General features: G+C 47.5%; 1 protein-coding gene across 1 annotated transcript in view; it reads right to left on the bottom strand.

The window, feature by feature from the left end:
* EHD4 (EH domain containing 4) overlaps nt 1–15672 on the bottom strand; it is a 91979-nt gene that overhangs the window by 9915 nt on the left and 66392 nt on the right. Inside the window, exon 5 of the mRNA XM_080667881.1 lies at nt 9720–9884. Coding sequence (XP_080524007.1) covers nt 9720–9884 — 165 coding nt within the window. The remainder of the gene's footprint in view (nt 1–9719; nt 9885–15672) is intronic.

Raw genomic sequence — 15672 nt, 5'->3', positions numbered from 1 at the left:
TGTTGTAGTTAAGCCTTGATTGCTGTTGGTACACTGGGAGGAACTGACCTCCAGGCCAATTGGCTGTGAGGACTTGCTGTGTCTATAATGGAAGAACTGCTGTGCTGGAGACACCCTTATGGGGCAGGACTTGTTTCAGTGGAGCTTTGGTGCTTACTGAGACTGCCTCTTGAATGTGTCAAGAGGATGTGAAGAGTTGAAATCTGGTGTCGTCTCACACTGACCACTAGGCACACTGGCTTCTGGATCTCCAATGGGGTGAAGTCAGCTACTGTCTGAGGCCACCCAGCAGGAGCTACAATGAGATATGCAGATTTCTCCTCTTTGCTTGGGGTTTGGAGGTTTTGGAACTGTCTGACCAGAGCTGCAGTTTGTTAGGTTAAGCTGCGATAGGGCAGGCCATTTATATGCAAAAGCCGCTGCACAGAGCTTGGGTGGGTTTGTAAATTGTGTGGGGCGGGGTCCAGGGAATCACTAGGCTAGGGCGTGGCAAACAGTGATGGCTGCCAGTCAGCCATCTCTGCGTCTCCGAGTTTCCATGTTCCTGCGTGCACCTCTGCAAGAAAGCCACCCTCACTTTCTGACCTGATGGCAGATAGTCCAGCTTCTCACCGTGGGAGTCTGGGTCCCCAGAGTCTTGCCGGAAACTGGAGTTCAGAGTAATTGGGAGCTTGTGTCTCCCTTCGGGTTAAAAAAAACAGCACACCCAGTTGCCAGCTGCCAGCCTGATTTGCGCGCCTCCGTACCTCAGCTTTTCTGCGCTTGTGCACGTCTCAATGCTCTTTTCTCTTTCCTTCTAGTTGTAGAACTTCTACTAAGCCAGCTTTCCCATGGTTCTGGGTGATAGACGTTTTCTCTTTTAGTTGTAGTTTTGGTGTGGTTGTAAGAGGCAGCATGTACAGGTGTATACCTTATGCCGCCATCTTGGTTTCATCTCCCAAACTATTTTTTGCAAAGACTGCATCCACTGAAATCCGTTTCTTAGTATGTGTTCAGCTAGTGTTTTGACAGACATTTCCTTAAATGTCAGAAGCTAAAACAAAAAAAAAAACAAAGCAAAACTCCAAGACCAACCAACCCACCAACCAACCAACCAAAGAATCCACCTCCCACCTTTGCAGAATTGCTTTGTCCTGGGCAGTGCTCCCACACTGAGCCAGGCTGGCTGAACCCTGGAATCAGCCCGACATATAACCTTAATCTTAATAGCCTCAGAATACTGAGTTTATAGCTGAGCCACTGTCATTCACCTTGTCCCACGTAGTTGGATGTTTAGGCTGTTTCCAATGGAGAAGCAAAACTGTGGTCTCTAGGGCAGCGGTTGCCAACCAGTGGTTGGTGAGGTCCAAAAGGTTGCTCTAGGGAATACCGCTGCTCTAGGGAATACCGGCAGGGCAGACATTCTCAGTGGTTCATTTTGAAGCGGAGACCTTAGCTTTAGATGGTGGAGGAGACAGAACGGAAAGCTAAAGAGTCTGACATTGTCTCTAGAGAGGCACCTCCAACACTCTTAGCAGCCACTTCTGCAGCTGTAGGTCTCATTGGGCTGGGCTGACATTATCCTCCCTGACAGACTGTGGGCACCCCTATGGCACCCCAACATCAGCACCAAACGATGCTGCCAACATCTCAGTCAGCCAAGGGCACTGAGACAAGAACGCTCAGGAGGAGGGAAGCAGGCAGCCTACACAAAAATCCAAGGCTGCAGCGGCAAACAAGCCCAGATCCACCCAGTGCACAGACACCTACCCTGTTTCCTCACGAATGAGCCTGAGCCCTGAGCACACACAGAGCCCTGTGTCTGGCCAAGCAGACAAAGGAGGGTGGTGTCCGCCCAAACTTTCCACCCTCCTGCAGGGGATGTGCCTCCAGACTGCAAACCTCTGGAAAGCTGGCAAGGGGAAATGGCCACATACTTGAGGGGGTGGGCAGGAAGTGGAAGCAGCAGCAGCAGCAGCAGCAGCAGCAGCAGCAGCAGCAGAGGGCACACAGGAAACAAACCCCACAGTGCCTGCCCCCAGGCCTGACCATGGAGGGTGGGGTACAGATTAAACCACTGCCCTTCTTGCCCTAGGGTAGCTTCAGAACAGAAGTCTTTTTAATGGGATGAATGCACCCCGGGGAATTTAAAGATCAACTCATCAACAATTGCACCTGTCAAAGCCACCAAGCCCAGGATGGCCCCTCCCAGGCACAATGGTCAGTGCCCAGCCCAGTCTCCATATGCTGTCCTCCGGCCCACTCCCAACATTCACCAGAAGCAGTTTTCGAATCCAGAGAAGATCTGAGCAGATGGGATGGCTCTGCTGCCCTCTGCTGCTGAAATGCTGCCAACTCCTCAGCTGTGGGGGCCAAATTCTCCCCAGAGGAACACAGAGGCAGCAGTAAAGGTGGTCTCGCCAGTGTTCTCCTTGTTTACCAGTATGGACATATCAGTGGGGTAAATCAGATTCCCTCCCAAAAGGGAAGGGTAGACACAGGCAGCTTGCCAGCAGGTCACAGGTATCTCCCAGCAGCAGGCAAAAGCCTTCAAAATGCACTTGACTCCTTATGGGTAAGAGTCAACTGGACCAGTTTGGTTTACGAGAGCACAGGGAAAACAGAGACTCAGAGCCTGGCATCGGTGAGCTCTCTGAGTGATTCTGAGATGTGCAAAGTTCTTAATAAAGCCATTGCCAAGCTTAAGCCCTGTCCTGGATGAGGTTAAGGAGGTCGAATGCTTGAGTTATAGAGGATGTGACACTCAAGAGACTCAGGGATGACAGAGGCCCTGACCCATACTGTGAACCCCGCCCCCGCCCCCGCCCCCCCCAAGCTTCCTGGGTGACAGAAAACTAGCCTGAAGCACACCTCACAGGCTCCAGGCCCGCCTTGTTTCCTGGGAGTCTCTGAAGGGACTGGGGTGGTGTGATCAGGGCCCAGCTAGCTTCCTGAGGAGGAGGCCTCTTGCAGCTTCCAGGGGGTTGCTCTGGGAACTGCTGGTCTATAAGGCCTGTGAGAATCAGCCAGGGCTGGGGCAGGGTCTGAGAAAGTCACCACCCTAGAGCCTGCTATGATTCATATGTGAACGGAAAAGAGAGGCTTTAGCAAACCTGACAAGCACAGTGACCCAGAGGAACCACATAGGATGTCTACTCCAATTCCCAACTGGGCATGTCATAGTGCATAGTCACATTCTGGGCCTATAGATTCCTTAATGAAAGGTTGATTTGTGCCTTAAGTGAGCCCTGTCCATTGTTTTGTGCATCTGGGATAACATGCCCTTAGAATGTCAATAACTGTCTTTTCCAGACCCCTGGAGAAGGCATAACCACCTGCACCAGGAAACACATTATTGTTACCTTGTTGCCTCAGATCATCTCTATTTACTGTAAATGTGAAATGATAAGCATCCTGTACCTACCAATGGAAAAGAAGTATGTCTCTATTTTACTTTTTATCCAATTCTAGAGATTTCCCTGCTTTGCCTTCTCCTGCCTCCCTAACCTACCAGCAATGAATTGTATGTAACCTTTCTTACGTTTTCTCCTTTATTTCTAAATGTATAAAAAGAACTGCAAAACTACCTCAATCCTTTGAGATTTTGCTTCTGGATGGTCTTCAGTTTTTTTGCTGAAATAAATGCTTATAAAATTTTCTATAGGCTTGGACATAAGCATACACTAATTTAACAATGAACTCACTCAACACATACTCATTGAGAATCTGGTGGAGAGGAAGATGGTGGCTGGCAGGACGGAGGTGAGGGAGAGGAAGTGAGTGAGTGAGGGTATGAAAGGAGAGTGTGTGGATGTGTGTGGTGTGTGTGTGAGTGAGTAAGGGACAGTTAAGTCTCGCAGGAGCAGCAGGGGCTGGCAGACAGGCCCTCTTGGACAAGGAGAGACTACCACTGCTGCGGGCACTCCCCGGACTGCGGGACTCCAGCACAGAGCCCATGCCATCTTAAAGGGGAGAAAGGCCTTTTTTAGGAACTCATCAACACCACCAACCAGACAGGCCTTGCAACTGCCCTGCGACCCAGCAGCCACTCCAGCCAAAATCCTGCTGCCCCACCCACAGAACCGTGGACCCTGGGATCTCCACCTCCAAAGGTGCACCACTCAGCAGCAGTAAGTGCAACCACCCCCTCCTCAGCGGCAGAACTCCGGACAAAACATGCACGCTGGCGCACAGGCAGCCAGGGCACTCCACTCCTTAGGCAGCGCCTGGGAGCCACTGGGAGCCCCCGCGGGTGTGGTTTTAAACAGACAAGGGTACGCGGCCCTGCAGTAGAAATTCTGAACTCCCTCTTCCTGAATAACTGCCCACGGACACCCCAGCTGTTCAACTTCAGTGCCAGGGCCCCTCAGAGTGTCAGAGCTCTGTGCAGGCAAACTCACCGCCACAGACAAGGGAAGGCACCCTGAGCCCATATATCCACAGGGTCCTCTGGGGAGCTGCTTTGAGCCCCTGCTGGGTGTGATTCTGTATAGACAAGGATGCGCTGCCCCAGAGTAGAAACTCTGAACTCCTTCCTCCTGAATAACTACCCACATATACCCCAGCTGTTTAACTTCAGTGCCAGGGCCGCTGCTCAAAGTGTGTCAGAGCTCTGCGCAGGCAAACGCATCACCAGTCCGCGGGCGCGCACTTCCAACGGGCAGGCACCCTGAGCCCATCTACCCACAGGGCACTAGAGGGAGCCACTGTGAGCTCTCCCTGGGTGTGATCTTGGACAATCAGGGGCACACACCTCCCCACCCCCGCCCCAGGCAGTAGAAATTCTGAATTCACTCATCCTGGAGACCTGCCCACAGGCGCCTCAATTACTCAGCTACACTGCCAGGGCCCTTCAGAGTGCTTCAGTGTGCCTCGCAGGCAAACATACTGCGGGTGCTCCTGTGAGCCGCCACTGGGAGTGAGCACCTATCCACCACAGGTACAGCAGCAAAAGCTGAGTCTACCCACCCCACATCTACAGAACTCTGGATACCACAGTCATGCCTTTCCAGAGTGCAGGCCCCCTGAACCCCATCACCCCAACAGACAGTTCCTGGGTGCCACTGTGAATCCCCGCTGGGCATGCGTGATTTCAACTAAGGGTGCAAGACAGCAAAAATTGGGACACTCCCCTCCACAGCTGCTGACTTCTAGACACTGCAGTTGTGCCTCTCAAGCCCACAGTCCTACATCAAGAGAACCCAAAGAGCTCAAGTAGGGAGCTACACTAGATTACCAAGCCCAGGAGTACTGAGAGATTACACCAGTAGCACCATTCCCAAAAGAACCTGGGTAGCAAAGCAATTGGATCTACAATTAAAACATTACAGGAAGACATGGGAAGACAAAAAAGCAACCCCCAAAGGAAAGAAAAAGAGGAATCACCAGGAAGGGAGTTAAATGAAATTGAGGCTAGCAGCTTAACAGAGAAAGAATTCAGAGTAACCGTTATAAGGATGCTCAAACAGCTGGATGACAAATACACACAACTCAATGAGAATTATAAGGAGCTGAATGAGAATGTCACCAACATGGAAAAGAACCAAGAGGAGATGAAGAACGACATAGCTACAATAAAGAACACAATGGAAGGCTTAAACAGTAGACTAGAAGAAGCTGAGGACCGCATCAGCGAATTAAAAGACAAGGTAGGAAAAAACACACAAACACAGCAGCAACTGGAAAGAAGACTTAAAAAGCAAGAGGAGAGCCTAAGGGAGCTTTGGGACAACACAAAATGAAACAATATTCTCATATTAGGGGTACCAGAAGGAGAGGAAGAGAAGCAAGGAATAGAAAACCTGTTTGAAGAAATAATGACAGGAAACTTCCCTGATACTGGCAAGAAAAAAACCATGCAAGTCCAAGAAGCACATAGAGTCCCAAACAAGATGAAGCCTAAAAGACCGACACCAAGACTCATCATAATTAAATTGGCAAACACCAATGACAAAGTAAGAATCTTACAGGCTGCCAGAGACAGAAAGTTACCTACAAGGGTTCTCCTATTAGAATATCAACAGATTTCTCAACAGAAACTCACCAGGCCAGAAAGGAATGGAATGAAATTTACAAAGTGATGTAAAGCAAGGGACTGAACCCAAGAATATTATACCCAGCAAGGCTATCATTCAAAATTGAAGGTGGAATCAGGAGCTTCACAGACAAAAAAGGACTAAGAGTTTATCACTACCAAGCCAGAAATGCAAGAAATGCTGAAGGGACTTCTGTAAAAAGAAGAAAGAGAAAGGCAAGAAGAAACACAAACATTAAGGAAAAATATGACAACAAACATGTACTTGTCAATAATAACATTAAATGTAAATGGATTAAATGCACCAATCAAAAAACATAAGGTATCTGAATGGATAAGAAAACATGACCCATATATTTGCTGTCTCAGAACAAAGGATTCACACAGACTGAGAGTGAAGGGATGGAAAAACATTTTTCAGGCAAATGGGAATGAGAAAAAAGCTGGGGTTGCAATACTTATATCTGATAAAATAGACCTCAAAGTAAAGGCCATAACAAGAGATAAGGAAGGCCACTACATAATACTAAAGGGAGCAATTCAACAAGAAGATATAACTCTGGTAAACATATATGCACCCAATACAGGAGCACCCAAATACATAAAACAACTTCTGGAAGATATCAAGGGAGAGACTGATAGCAATACAGTCATAGTAGGGGACTTTAATATCCCACTGACACCACTGGATAAATCAACCAAACAAAAAATCAGCAAAGAAACAGCAATCCTAAATGACACACTAGATCAGATGGACTTAATTGACATCTTTAAAACATGCCACCCCAAAGATACAGAATATACATTCTTCTCCAGTGTACATGGAACATTTTCAAGGATAGACCACATATTAGGACACAGGCTAAGTCTTTTCAAATTCAAGAAGATAGAAATCATATCAAGCATCTTCTCAGATCACAATGGCATAAAACTGGAAATCAATTACAATAAAAACAATCCAAAAAAATCAAACACTTGGCGACGAAATAGCATGCTATTAAACAATGACTGGGTTACCAGAGAGATCAAAGAAGAAATAAAAAACATCATGGCAACAAATGACAATGAAAACACAACAATCCAAAATCTATGGGACACAGCGAAAGCAGTCTTGAGAGGCAAGTTCATAGCTCTACAAGCCTACTGCAAAAAACAAGAAACAATGGTAATAAATTATCTAACCCTACAACTCAAAGAGTTAGAAAGAGAGCAACAAGAAAAGCCCAGTGTAAGCAGAAGGAAGATCAGAGCAGAAATAAACGACACTGAGACCAAAAAAACAATACAAAAGATCAACAAAACCAAGAGCTGGTTCTTTGAAAGGATAAACAAGATTGATGAACCTCTATCCAGGCTCACCAAGAAGCAAAGAGAGAGGACCCAAAATAAACAAAATCAGAAATGAAAGAGGTGAAATAACAACAGACCCCACCGAAATACAAAGGATTGTTTAAAAAATACTATGAACAACTCTATTCCAACAAACTGGACAACCTGGAGGAAATGGATATATTCTTAGAAAAATATAACCTTCCAAAACTCAATCAGGAAGATATGCCCATAATTTCAATGCCATGCCAGGTGCATTTTTTAATTGGATAGAACTGTGTTGTTTCCAAGGCCAGCAGCGAGATAACCACTAAGTGCACATAGGGCTGGCTCTTTAATAAAAAGGGAAGTTCTGCTTGTAACCTTGCTTAGAATTTGAATTCATTTTCTCTAAGCCCACCGGTGAATAAAGTGTGACTCCCCCGGCCTGTGCTCTCGGACCGCGGGACCTCACCCGAGAGCTTTCAATAAACGCGATTTTTTGCTTTTACCCTGCTTGTCTTGGTCAACTTATTGGCCCTTCTGCCCCAGCTCTGACCCGGCAGGCCCAGGCTAAAGTAGTTATCAACTCTGGCCACAGTTTGCTCCCTATGTTAAGGGAGGTCACTGGGGGATGGGTGGGAGGCCTGGGTAGGGGGCTTGCAGTAGCCCCCGGTGGCTTAGTGGTACCTCAGGTCTTGGGAGCAGCATCTTCTTGTGAGTGGGGGGCATTGTGGTAGAGCCTCACTAGGCTAATGAGCCACAGAAGCCCCATTGGGCTATAGTATGCACAGTTTTCAGTGCAGTCAAGAAGCCAATTTCCCTTCAAAAATTTCTGAAAGGTGCCAAGAATCAGTTGTCCTTCAGCTGGTCATGGGGTGCAGTGCATAAACCAAGTGGAACCTGCTCAGGAAGTTGCTCCAAGAGGCCCCTAAAATTAGCCATCTTGTGAACAGAAGAAAAAAAAAAGCAATTCGTCTTTGAGTACAGGAATAATTATTTCATTTATGGAAGAACACAGATATTTCTGTATTGATTCTGAAGTCAGCTAAGTCCTATTTGACCAGATCTCGTATTGCAGATACTGTGTTCTCCCCTAAGTCCTGCCATCGCAACAGTGTGTGTAACCTACCCCTCTTCCCGTGTGCACTGTATAACGCACTCCCACTTGGTGTTCTTACTCTGTGCCTTGGGGTGCAGCCAGTAGGAAGGTACCCTCTATCTGGCCTATGCAGTATTCTTTGAAAGTTTGAGCCAAAATTGGAAAGTCAGGGGACTTTATAGATTTCCAGCTTCTAGCGAGCCATCCAGGCCCGTGTTCCCCCAGGCCAGTGACCACGGGGCAGGAAAGGGCCTTCCCACAGGGGTGGCGTACGAATCTCCAATCTCCCCCACTGTGGGCCCCACAAGTCCTCATCTCACTTGTAGATTTGATTTCTTCCTTGTAGAGACACACTTCTAGGAACCTACACCTCTATCAAATGTGAAAAAATAAAGAGGTAGTCAGAGAGGGTGACGTGGTTTCTTTTTGCCTGGTCTGCCTCGCCGGCTCACGTTGCTGGCTAGCGGCTGCAGCCATCTCAACTTGTATTGCTCGCCTTCCAAAGGACTGTGGCCTCCCGTGTGGACAGGTCCCTGCGCTGGACTGGAAGATGGGCAGCCTGGCTCAGTGAGGACCATCTTCTTGTCCAGTGCAGGGACCTGTCTGCCTGGCTTGGAAGGATGTGGTCAGCACTGGTATGTTCACCTAACACCACTGTGGGCAGCGGGCACACTGATTGGGCCAAGGTGGCTGAACGCAGCACCCAGTCAGGCTCATCTGGGGCTGCCCACACACAACTCAGGGAGACCCTGAAATCTGGCCAAAGGCTGCCCAACATGAACATTTAACAAAATCCTCAGTGAGCATGTGTCGCTGTGTCCAGAGATGTCCAGCATGTCCACAGAGCCCCATGCCTCTGAGGCCTCCTGAGCCTGCAGCAATGACGCTGCCTGAACATGTAATCCCACAGCGCAGGGCAGTGCCAGACAGGGCTGCTGGAGGGGCAGCCTGGGTGACCTCCAAGGTCACTCCCGGCTCTGATTCCCTTACAGTTCTGGGATTCCAAAAAACAGGTGTCACCTCAATGTCAAAACAACATTGAACAGAGCCTGAGAGGGTGGTTCAGATAATTTTTTCATGTGAACTTAACTTCTTGGACTGTGTCCCCTTTTGTTTAAATGTTTCAGGAGGCAGGCAACTTCTGCCTTATTCACAGCAGCCTGTTATCATGGATCACCACAAGGAAGATGAATTCATTGCACTCTCCTCCATCCTAAACCATGAACCATGTGTACCCTGTGACTAGCCAGGCAGTGCCTCTGTCCCCCGCCCATGACACTAACGGGTGCCCAGTACCTGCATTGCCTTGACCTCCGGGAAGTCCCCCGCAGAAATCTGGTATTCTCGCTGCAGCTGAATATAGATTTCTGGCAATCTGTCGATAAGCTCTCTTTTCTTGTTTTCCTTTCCAAAAACACTCGGCATCTCCTTTTTCAGGTGGCTGATGATATAGGCGTGTACCTGAAGGGGTAAATGTCAGTGAGCATGTGCCATTCAGAAGTGCACCAGGACAAACAAGATGGCATCTTATATGCATCACAACACACAGCAGGCACCCATGCAGAGCCATGGTCCTTGGGACCAGAGGAGGGCAAAGATGGGGAGATTACAGCCTGGTTCTGGATGTGTAGAATGTGAAGTATATGAGGTATATAGGGGAGCTGTCTCAGGGTGAGTGGAAGGGAGAGCTGACCTGGACGATGGGTTTTAGAGCTGGACTTGAGGTGGTAGCAGAGCCACGGGAGTGGATGAGACCACTCAGGGAAAGTGAGCAGAGAAAACCCCACTATTAAGGGTCAGGAGAGGAAAGAGGTGAAAAAAGATCTTGGGATGTGGAATGTGGCAGATAAGGACCATGGGAGGACAGATTCAGGGAAGAGGTGACATCTGAGTTGGGCCTTGAAAAACAGGTAGGATGTGTGGGCGAGTGGAGGGATGTGGCAGTCTGGGGAGGGAAGAGCATGGATGGAGGTGTGGAGGCAACATGCTGGGCCATACCTGGGACAGTGCCGAGTATGAAGATGCAGCGCAAGCTTAGAGGTGGGGAAGGTGGGCTGCGTTTAGACTCTGCCTGGGGAGCTAGGAGCTGATGGAGAATTTAGAAGGACTGCTGTCCTAGTACTGTGCTAATGATGGCTCTGGGAGAGCAGGGAGATAGGAATAATGCTGCGAGCTCCCTGATTTCCAGGGCTGATGATGCCTGGCTGGGTATGGGTGGGGGTGAGGTGGGCTTGCACAGATTTCTCTTGGAATCCTGTCCTAAAAAGCATCCCTGAGGAAGGGCAACTGACATGGGGAAGTTCTATAGCCATAGTTCAGTTGTGCCTCTGAATGGCTGTTCCATGGGGAGTGAGCGGGATGGGTGGGGCCTGGGTGGGAAAGATCTTAGTTCTGGTGATTAACCAGAAGACCTAAAGAGAGTTTCAGATACTAAGGCTTTTGGTCAAGATGGCGGCGTAGGTAAATGCAGCATTCACATCCTCCTACAACTATATCAAAATTACAACTAAATAAAAGAACATCCATCATTCAGAACTGCCTGAAATCTGGCTGAATGGAAGCCCTACAACTAAAGAATTAAAGAAGCCACATAAGACTGGTAGGAAGGGTGGAGATGCAGAATGGGCTGATCCAATAATCATAAGTGGCCTGTTTTTAATCTGGAGAAATATCTTGGCTGTGGAGGTCTACATGAGGAACAAGGGGTCCCAGTTCCACACCAAACCCCTCAACCCAGGGTTCCAGTGCTGGGAAGAGAAGTCCCCATAATTTGAGGCTGTAAAAACTAGTGGGGATTGTGGCTGAGTGACATGGAGTCCACGGGAGTCCCAGGCAGTTTTTCTTAAAGGGCCCATGCACAGGCTTATTTGGACTAATTCCTTCTGAGCTCCAGTGCAGCTTGAAAGGATCCAGGGAAATATGGGGAGGAACTAAGTTGTGTGGCATCAGAGCAAGAACTTGGAGGTGGCTTTTCCCAGACAAAAGTGTTTGGACTTCCCTCAAGCCAGAGAGCCGACGGGCAGGTGCCATATCTGAGTTTCCATTAATCTGGCTCACAATGTTTGCCTGACCCTGGTGACTCCTTGAGACCCCACTCTACCCAATTTGCAGCTCCACCCAAGTTGTTGGCAGTGGTCTTTCCATATGAATAACCTGTCCTAGCTCAGGCTTCAGACTTTTCTAAAATCTCTGAAATAAGCAGCAGTTGGCCTCAGTGTGCCCCATACATCTCAATAAGAGGCCCCAGGCCTGGAACTAGCAGAAGCCTACCTTGGCTCACAACTTAGTCTCTCCTGGACACCTCCAAGCCCAATACAAGTAGCAACCATTTGCAGGTCTATCTATAGCTTGTGGCCCCAGGCAAGGTAGAGGCAGTGGCTGACTTTGCACCTCCCGTGGGGCCCTAGAGCCAGTGCATCCTGTGGTCAGCTTCAAACAATGCCAGATTACAACCCTACCACATTTACGAGTGACTCATTCAAGGGGAAGACTCTGAGAGCACCAGAGCCCCACAGAATCAAGTCCTGCTCCATGGGGGTGTCTCCTGCACAGCAGCTCTTGTGCTATAGTTGCAGCTGGTCTGCACTTGGCCTGGGGATCAATCCCTCCCAGTGATGCCAACAGCAAGCAAGGCTCAACTACAACAGGACAGGGCACACAGCCCACAGAGGGCTGCACTTAGAATGTCCAGCTCCAGTTACTGGGGAGACTGAGCCACTGGGACCTAAAGGACACCTACCACACAAGGCCACTCTACCAATTCCAGGAGACATAGCAGCTCTACCCAATACACAGAAACAAACACAGGGAAGCAGCCAAAATGGGGAGACAGAGAAACATGTTACAAAGGAAAGAACAGAAGAAATCTCCAGAAAAAAAAACCCAAAAACAACTAAATAAAATGGAAGCAAGGAAACTACCAGATACAGAGTTAAAAACAATGGTTATAAGGATGCTCAAGGAACTTAATGAGATCTTCAAGGTACTTAGTGAAAACTTCAAGGAACTTATAGAGAACATCAACGGCATGGAAAAGGACCAGTCAGAAATGAAGGATACATTAACTGAAACGAAGAATAATTTACAGGGAAGGAACAATAGAGTAGAGGATGCCAAGAATCAAACCAGTGATTTGGAATATGAGGAAGCAAAAAACACCCAATCAGCACAGCAAAAAGAAAAAAGAATCCAAGAATATGAAGATAGTGTAAGGAGCCTCTGGGACAATTTCAAGCGTATCAACATTTGTTCATAGGGGTACCAGAAGGAGAAGAGAGGGAGCAAGAAATTGAAAACCTATTTGAAAAAGTAATGACAGAAAACTTCCTTTACCTGGTGAAAGAAATAGACATACAAGTCCAGGAAGTGCAGAGTCCCAAACAAGAGGAACCCAAAAGGCCCACACCAAGATACAACATAATTAAAATGCCAAAGGTTAAAAACAAGGAGAGAATCTTAAAAGCATTAAGAGAAAAGCAGTTAATTACCTATAAGTTGCCCATACAACTGTCAGTTGATTTCTCAACAGAAACTATGCAGGCCAGAAGGGAGTGGCAAGAAATATTCAAAGTGGTGAAAAGCAAGGACCTAAAACCAAGATTACTCTACCCAGCAAAGCTATCATTTAGAATTGAAGGTCAGATAAAGAGCTTCACAGACAAGAAAAAGCTAAAGGAATTCATCACCACCAAACCAGTATTACATGAAATGTTCAAGTGTCTTCTTTAAAAAAAATAAAAAAATTTAAAAATATGAATAAAATGGCAATAAATACATATCAGCAACTGAATCTAAAAATAAAAATAAATGAACAAAGAATCTAATGAACAAAATCACCTGACCAATAAAATAGAACCAGAGGCATGGAAACATGGAACAGACTGGAGAATTTCAGAGGGAAGGGGGGAGGGGAAGGCAAGAAGAGATTAATCAAAGAACTTTTATGCATAACCCATGGACACAGACAATAGGGTGGTGAAGGTCTGGGGTGGGGCATATCTGGGTGGAAGGGAGTAGCTGGGGGGGGGAGGGGCATCTATAATACCCTCAATAATAAAGAAGAAAAAAGAGAGAGAGTTTCACCAGGGCCAGTGCCCAAGAGCACCAGGAAACAAAACTGGAGCTGAATAAATGGCTGATCTTCACAAAAACGTGTGCCCAGTGAGCAGTGAGATGAGGATTCCCGTAATCTTCCTGTGAACAGTATAGACCCCAAGATCTCCACAGGTCATTTCTGCACAGGACCAGCTGCCTGGGCCCAGGATGAACAGCAGAAGCTCGCTCCGAGAGAGGGACCTCCAATACATGAGGGAGAGCCCAGAAACCCTGACCACACGGGGGTTGCAGACATGACTAGTACCTGGGAGGTGAATCCTGCTTGGCCTGTGTCACCACCTTCCTTAACGTTTGCACTTTTCCACTGAGTTCCAACTTTAGGACATTAAGAAATGTTCTTTACAAAAGTTCTTTTTGTGTATCTAGAATTCTACAGAGTAATTTAGAAGTCAAGAAAATAACTAAAATAAGAAAGGATGAAAAACAGTGGTGATTACAAAACAAAAAATGACTATGCAGCTATGGACAATCCTATTAAAGAAAACAGACTTCTTCTGTAATCTTGTGGAAGAATCGAAATTAAATAAAGGGAGTAAGTAGATATGTCCCATGGTTCAACTGGGGGCCTCTGTGCAAGGACACACACTGGGCACAGCCAAAACCACTCAGCTAAGACCTGGACACTAAAATAACTGCACAGTGCAAACACTGGCATGCTCAAACCAGACAATGCCAAGTTCTCCATCCCTATGAAGGCCATTTGTACATAAGCACCCATTGTGCTGTCTGGCTACTGCTACAAGTATAGGTTGGAAGAGATGATTCTAAACTTTGTCACTAGTAAACTTATTTAGTTATTTTTAAAATTAACACAACTTATAATATTTACACGATTCTTTGAGATAGAGAAACCCAAAGTTTGGGAATCTTTAATTTAGAATGATGGGCTTTAACTGCATTCCTGAGGATATGACAAATAAGTGGTAAGACTAGTAATTTCCTTTTCTTGGTAGTGATGCCTGACTCGGTTTGGATGGAGCGGGGGAGGGCCCTGTGTTGCCCTGAAGGACTTAGAGGGCTCCCTAAGACCCCTCACCATCTACTATTGAGGTACCTCAGAGCTTCCAGGCCCCTGCTCAGGGAAGGCTGACTCCCCACCCAGCCCCTGGCCCTCTAGGGTTGGCACTCTGTTCCTGAGCACTTCCTGGTATCCAGGGGCCTGCTCTACCTGGGCTGAACTGTGGGTGATGTGCACCTACCACCTAATGCCTGGCACCTGCTCCCTGAGCTCAGCCCTCATGCTGTTCAATGGCTGATGACTGAGGCTGCTGAATAATGGGCCACCTTCGGACACCAGGCCTCAGGGCTCTGAGATAACTGGGGCAGTTTTTATGCCAGTCCTCAACTCCCTCCCCCTCCCACCTGCCTGGAGCTACCTGAGTCATGACCCTCAGGTGGCCGACTCATGCTGCAGGATACTCTCAGCCTCAACCTCCACTTCCAGGAAGTTCCACAGGCCTGTTTTGTGGAAATTTCCTATTGTGCTGTCTCTGCATGACCACCCCCTCCTGCCCTTTCCTGGGTATCCTGAGTCAATAACCAGGGTCAGATTCTATGAATGGGCCCCACCTCTAAGGAGCTTATCAAGTTACGAGGTAAGTTATAATCCTCAGAATCATGGAGTATTAAATCAGAAGGGATCCCCCTATATCGAAGTTAACACCTGGTTCCAGGAAATTCATATGACTTTACTCAAGGTCACCCAGCTAGTTAGGGGATGGAAAGTTGACACCACCATTCAACTGCCTCATTCTTATAGAATTGTTTTCTATGAGTATGAATTTAAAAAGTTACTGAAGCTGTTGAAGATCTGGAATTCAAAATGAACTGCGTCCTATAGAACAACAGTGTGGGAAACTTTGAGGTTTGGCTCCTGATTATTCCTAACTCATTTGGAAGGTCATTTACTCTTCCCTTCGACACACAAGAAATAGATATGAAACACAACGCTATGGACACAATGGGGGTAAAGACTGCGATCTTCTGGCAGGATGGCACCTGTATTTCTAAGGTCTCGTGGTAAACAGAAAGCACAGCAGAGGGCTGGAATCCCCAGTCAGCATCAACAAAAGCCCTTATGTGTCAAAGGGGTGTCTCCAAATACATGGCGGAGGGAGGGCCAGACTAAGTGGTG

The sequence above is a fragment of the Plecotus auritus genome, assembly GCF_963455305.1.
Source record: "Plecotus auritus genome assembly, chromosome: 1".
NCBI classification, from domain to species: Eukaryota; Metazoa; Chordata; class Mammalia; order Chiroptera; family Vespertilionidae; genus Plecotus; species Plecotus auritus.
The sequence above is the reverse complement of the archived record's forward strand: the minus strand, read 5'-3'. Positions and strand labels throughout refer to the sequence as shown.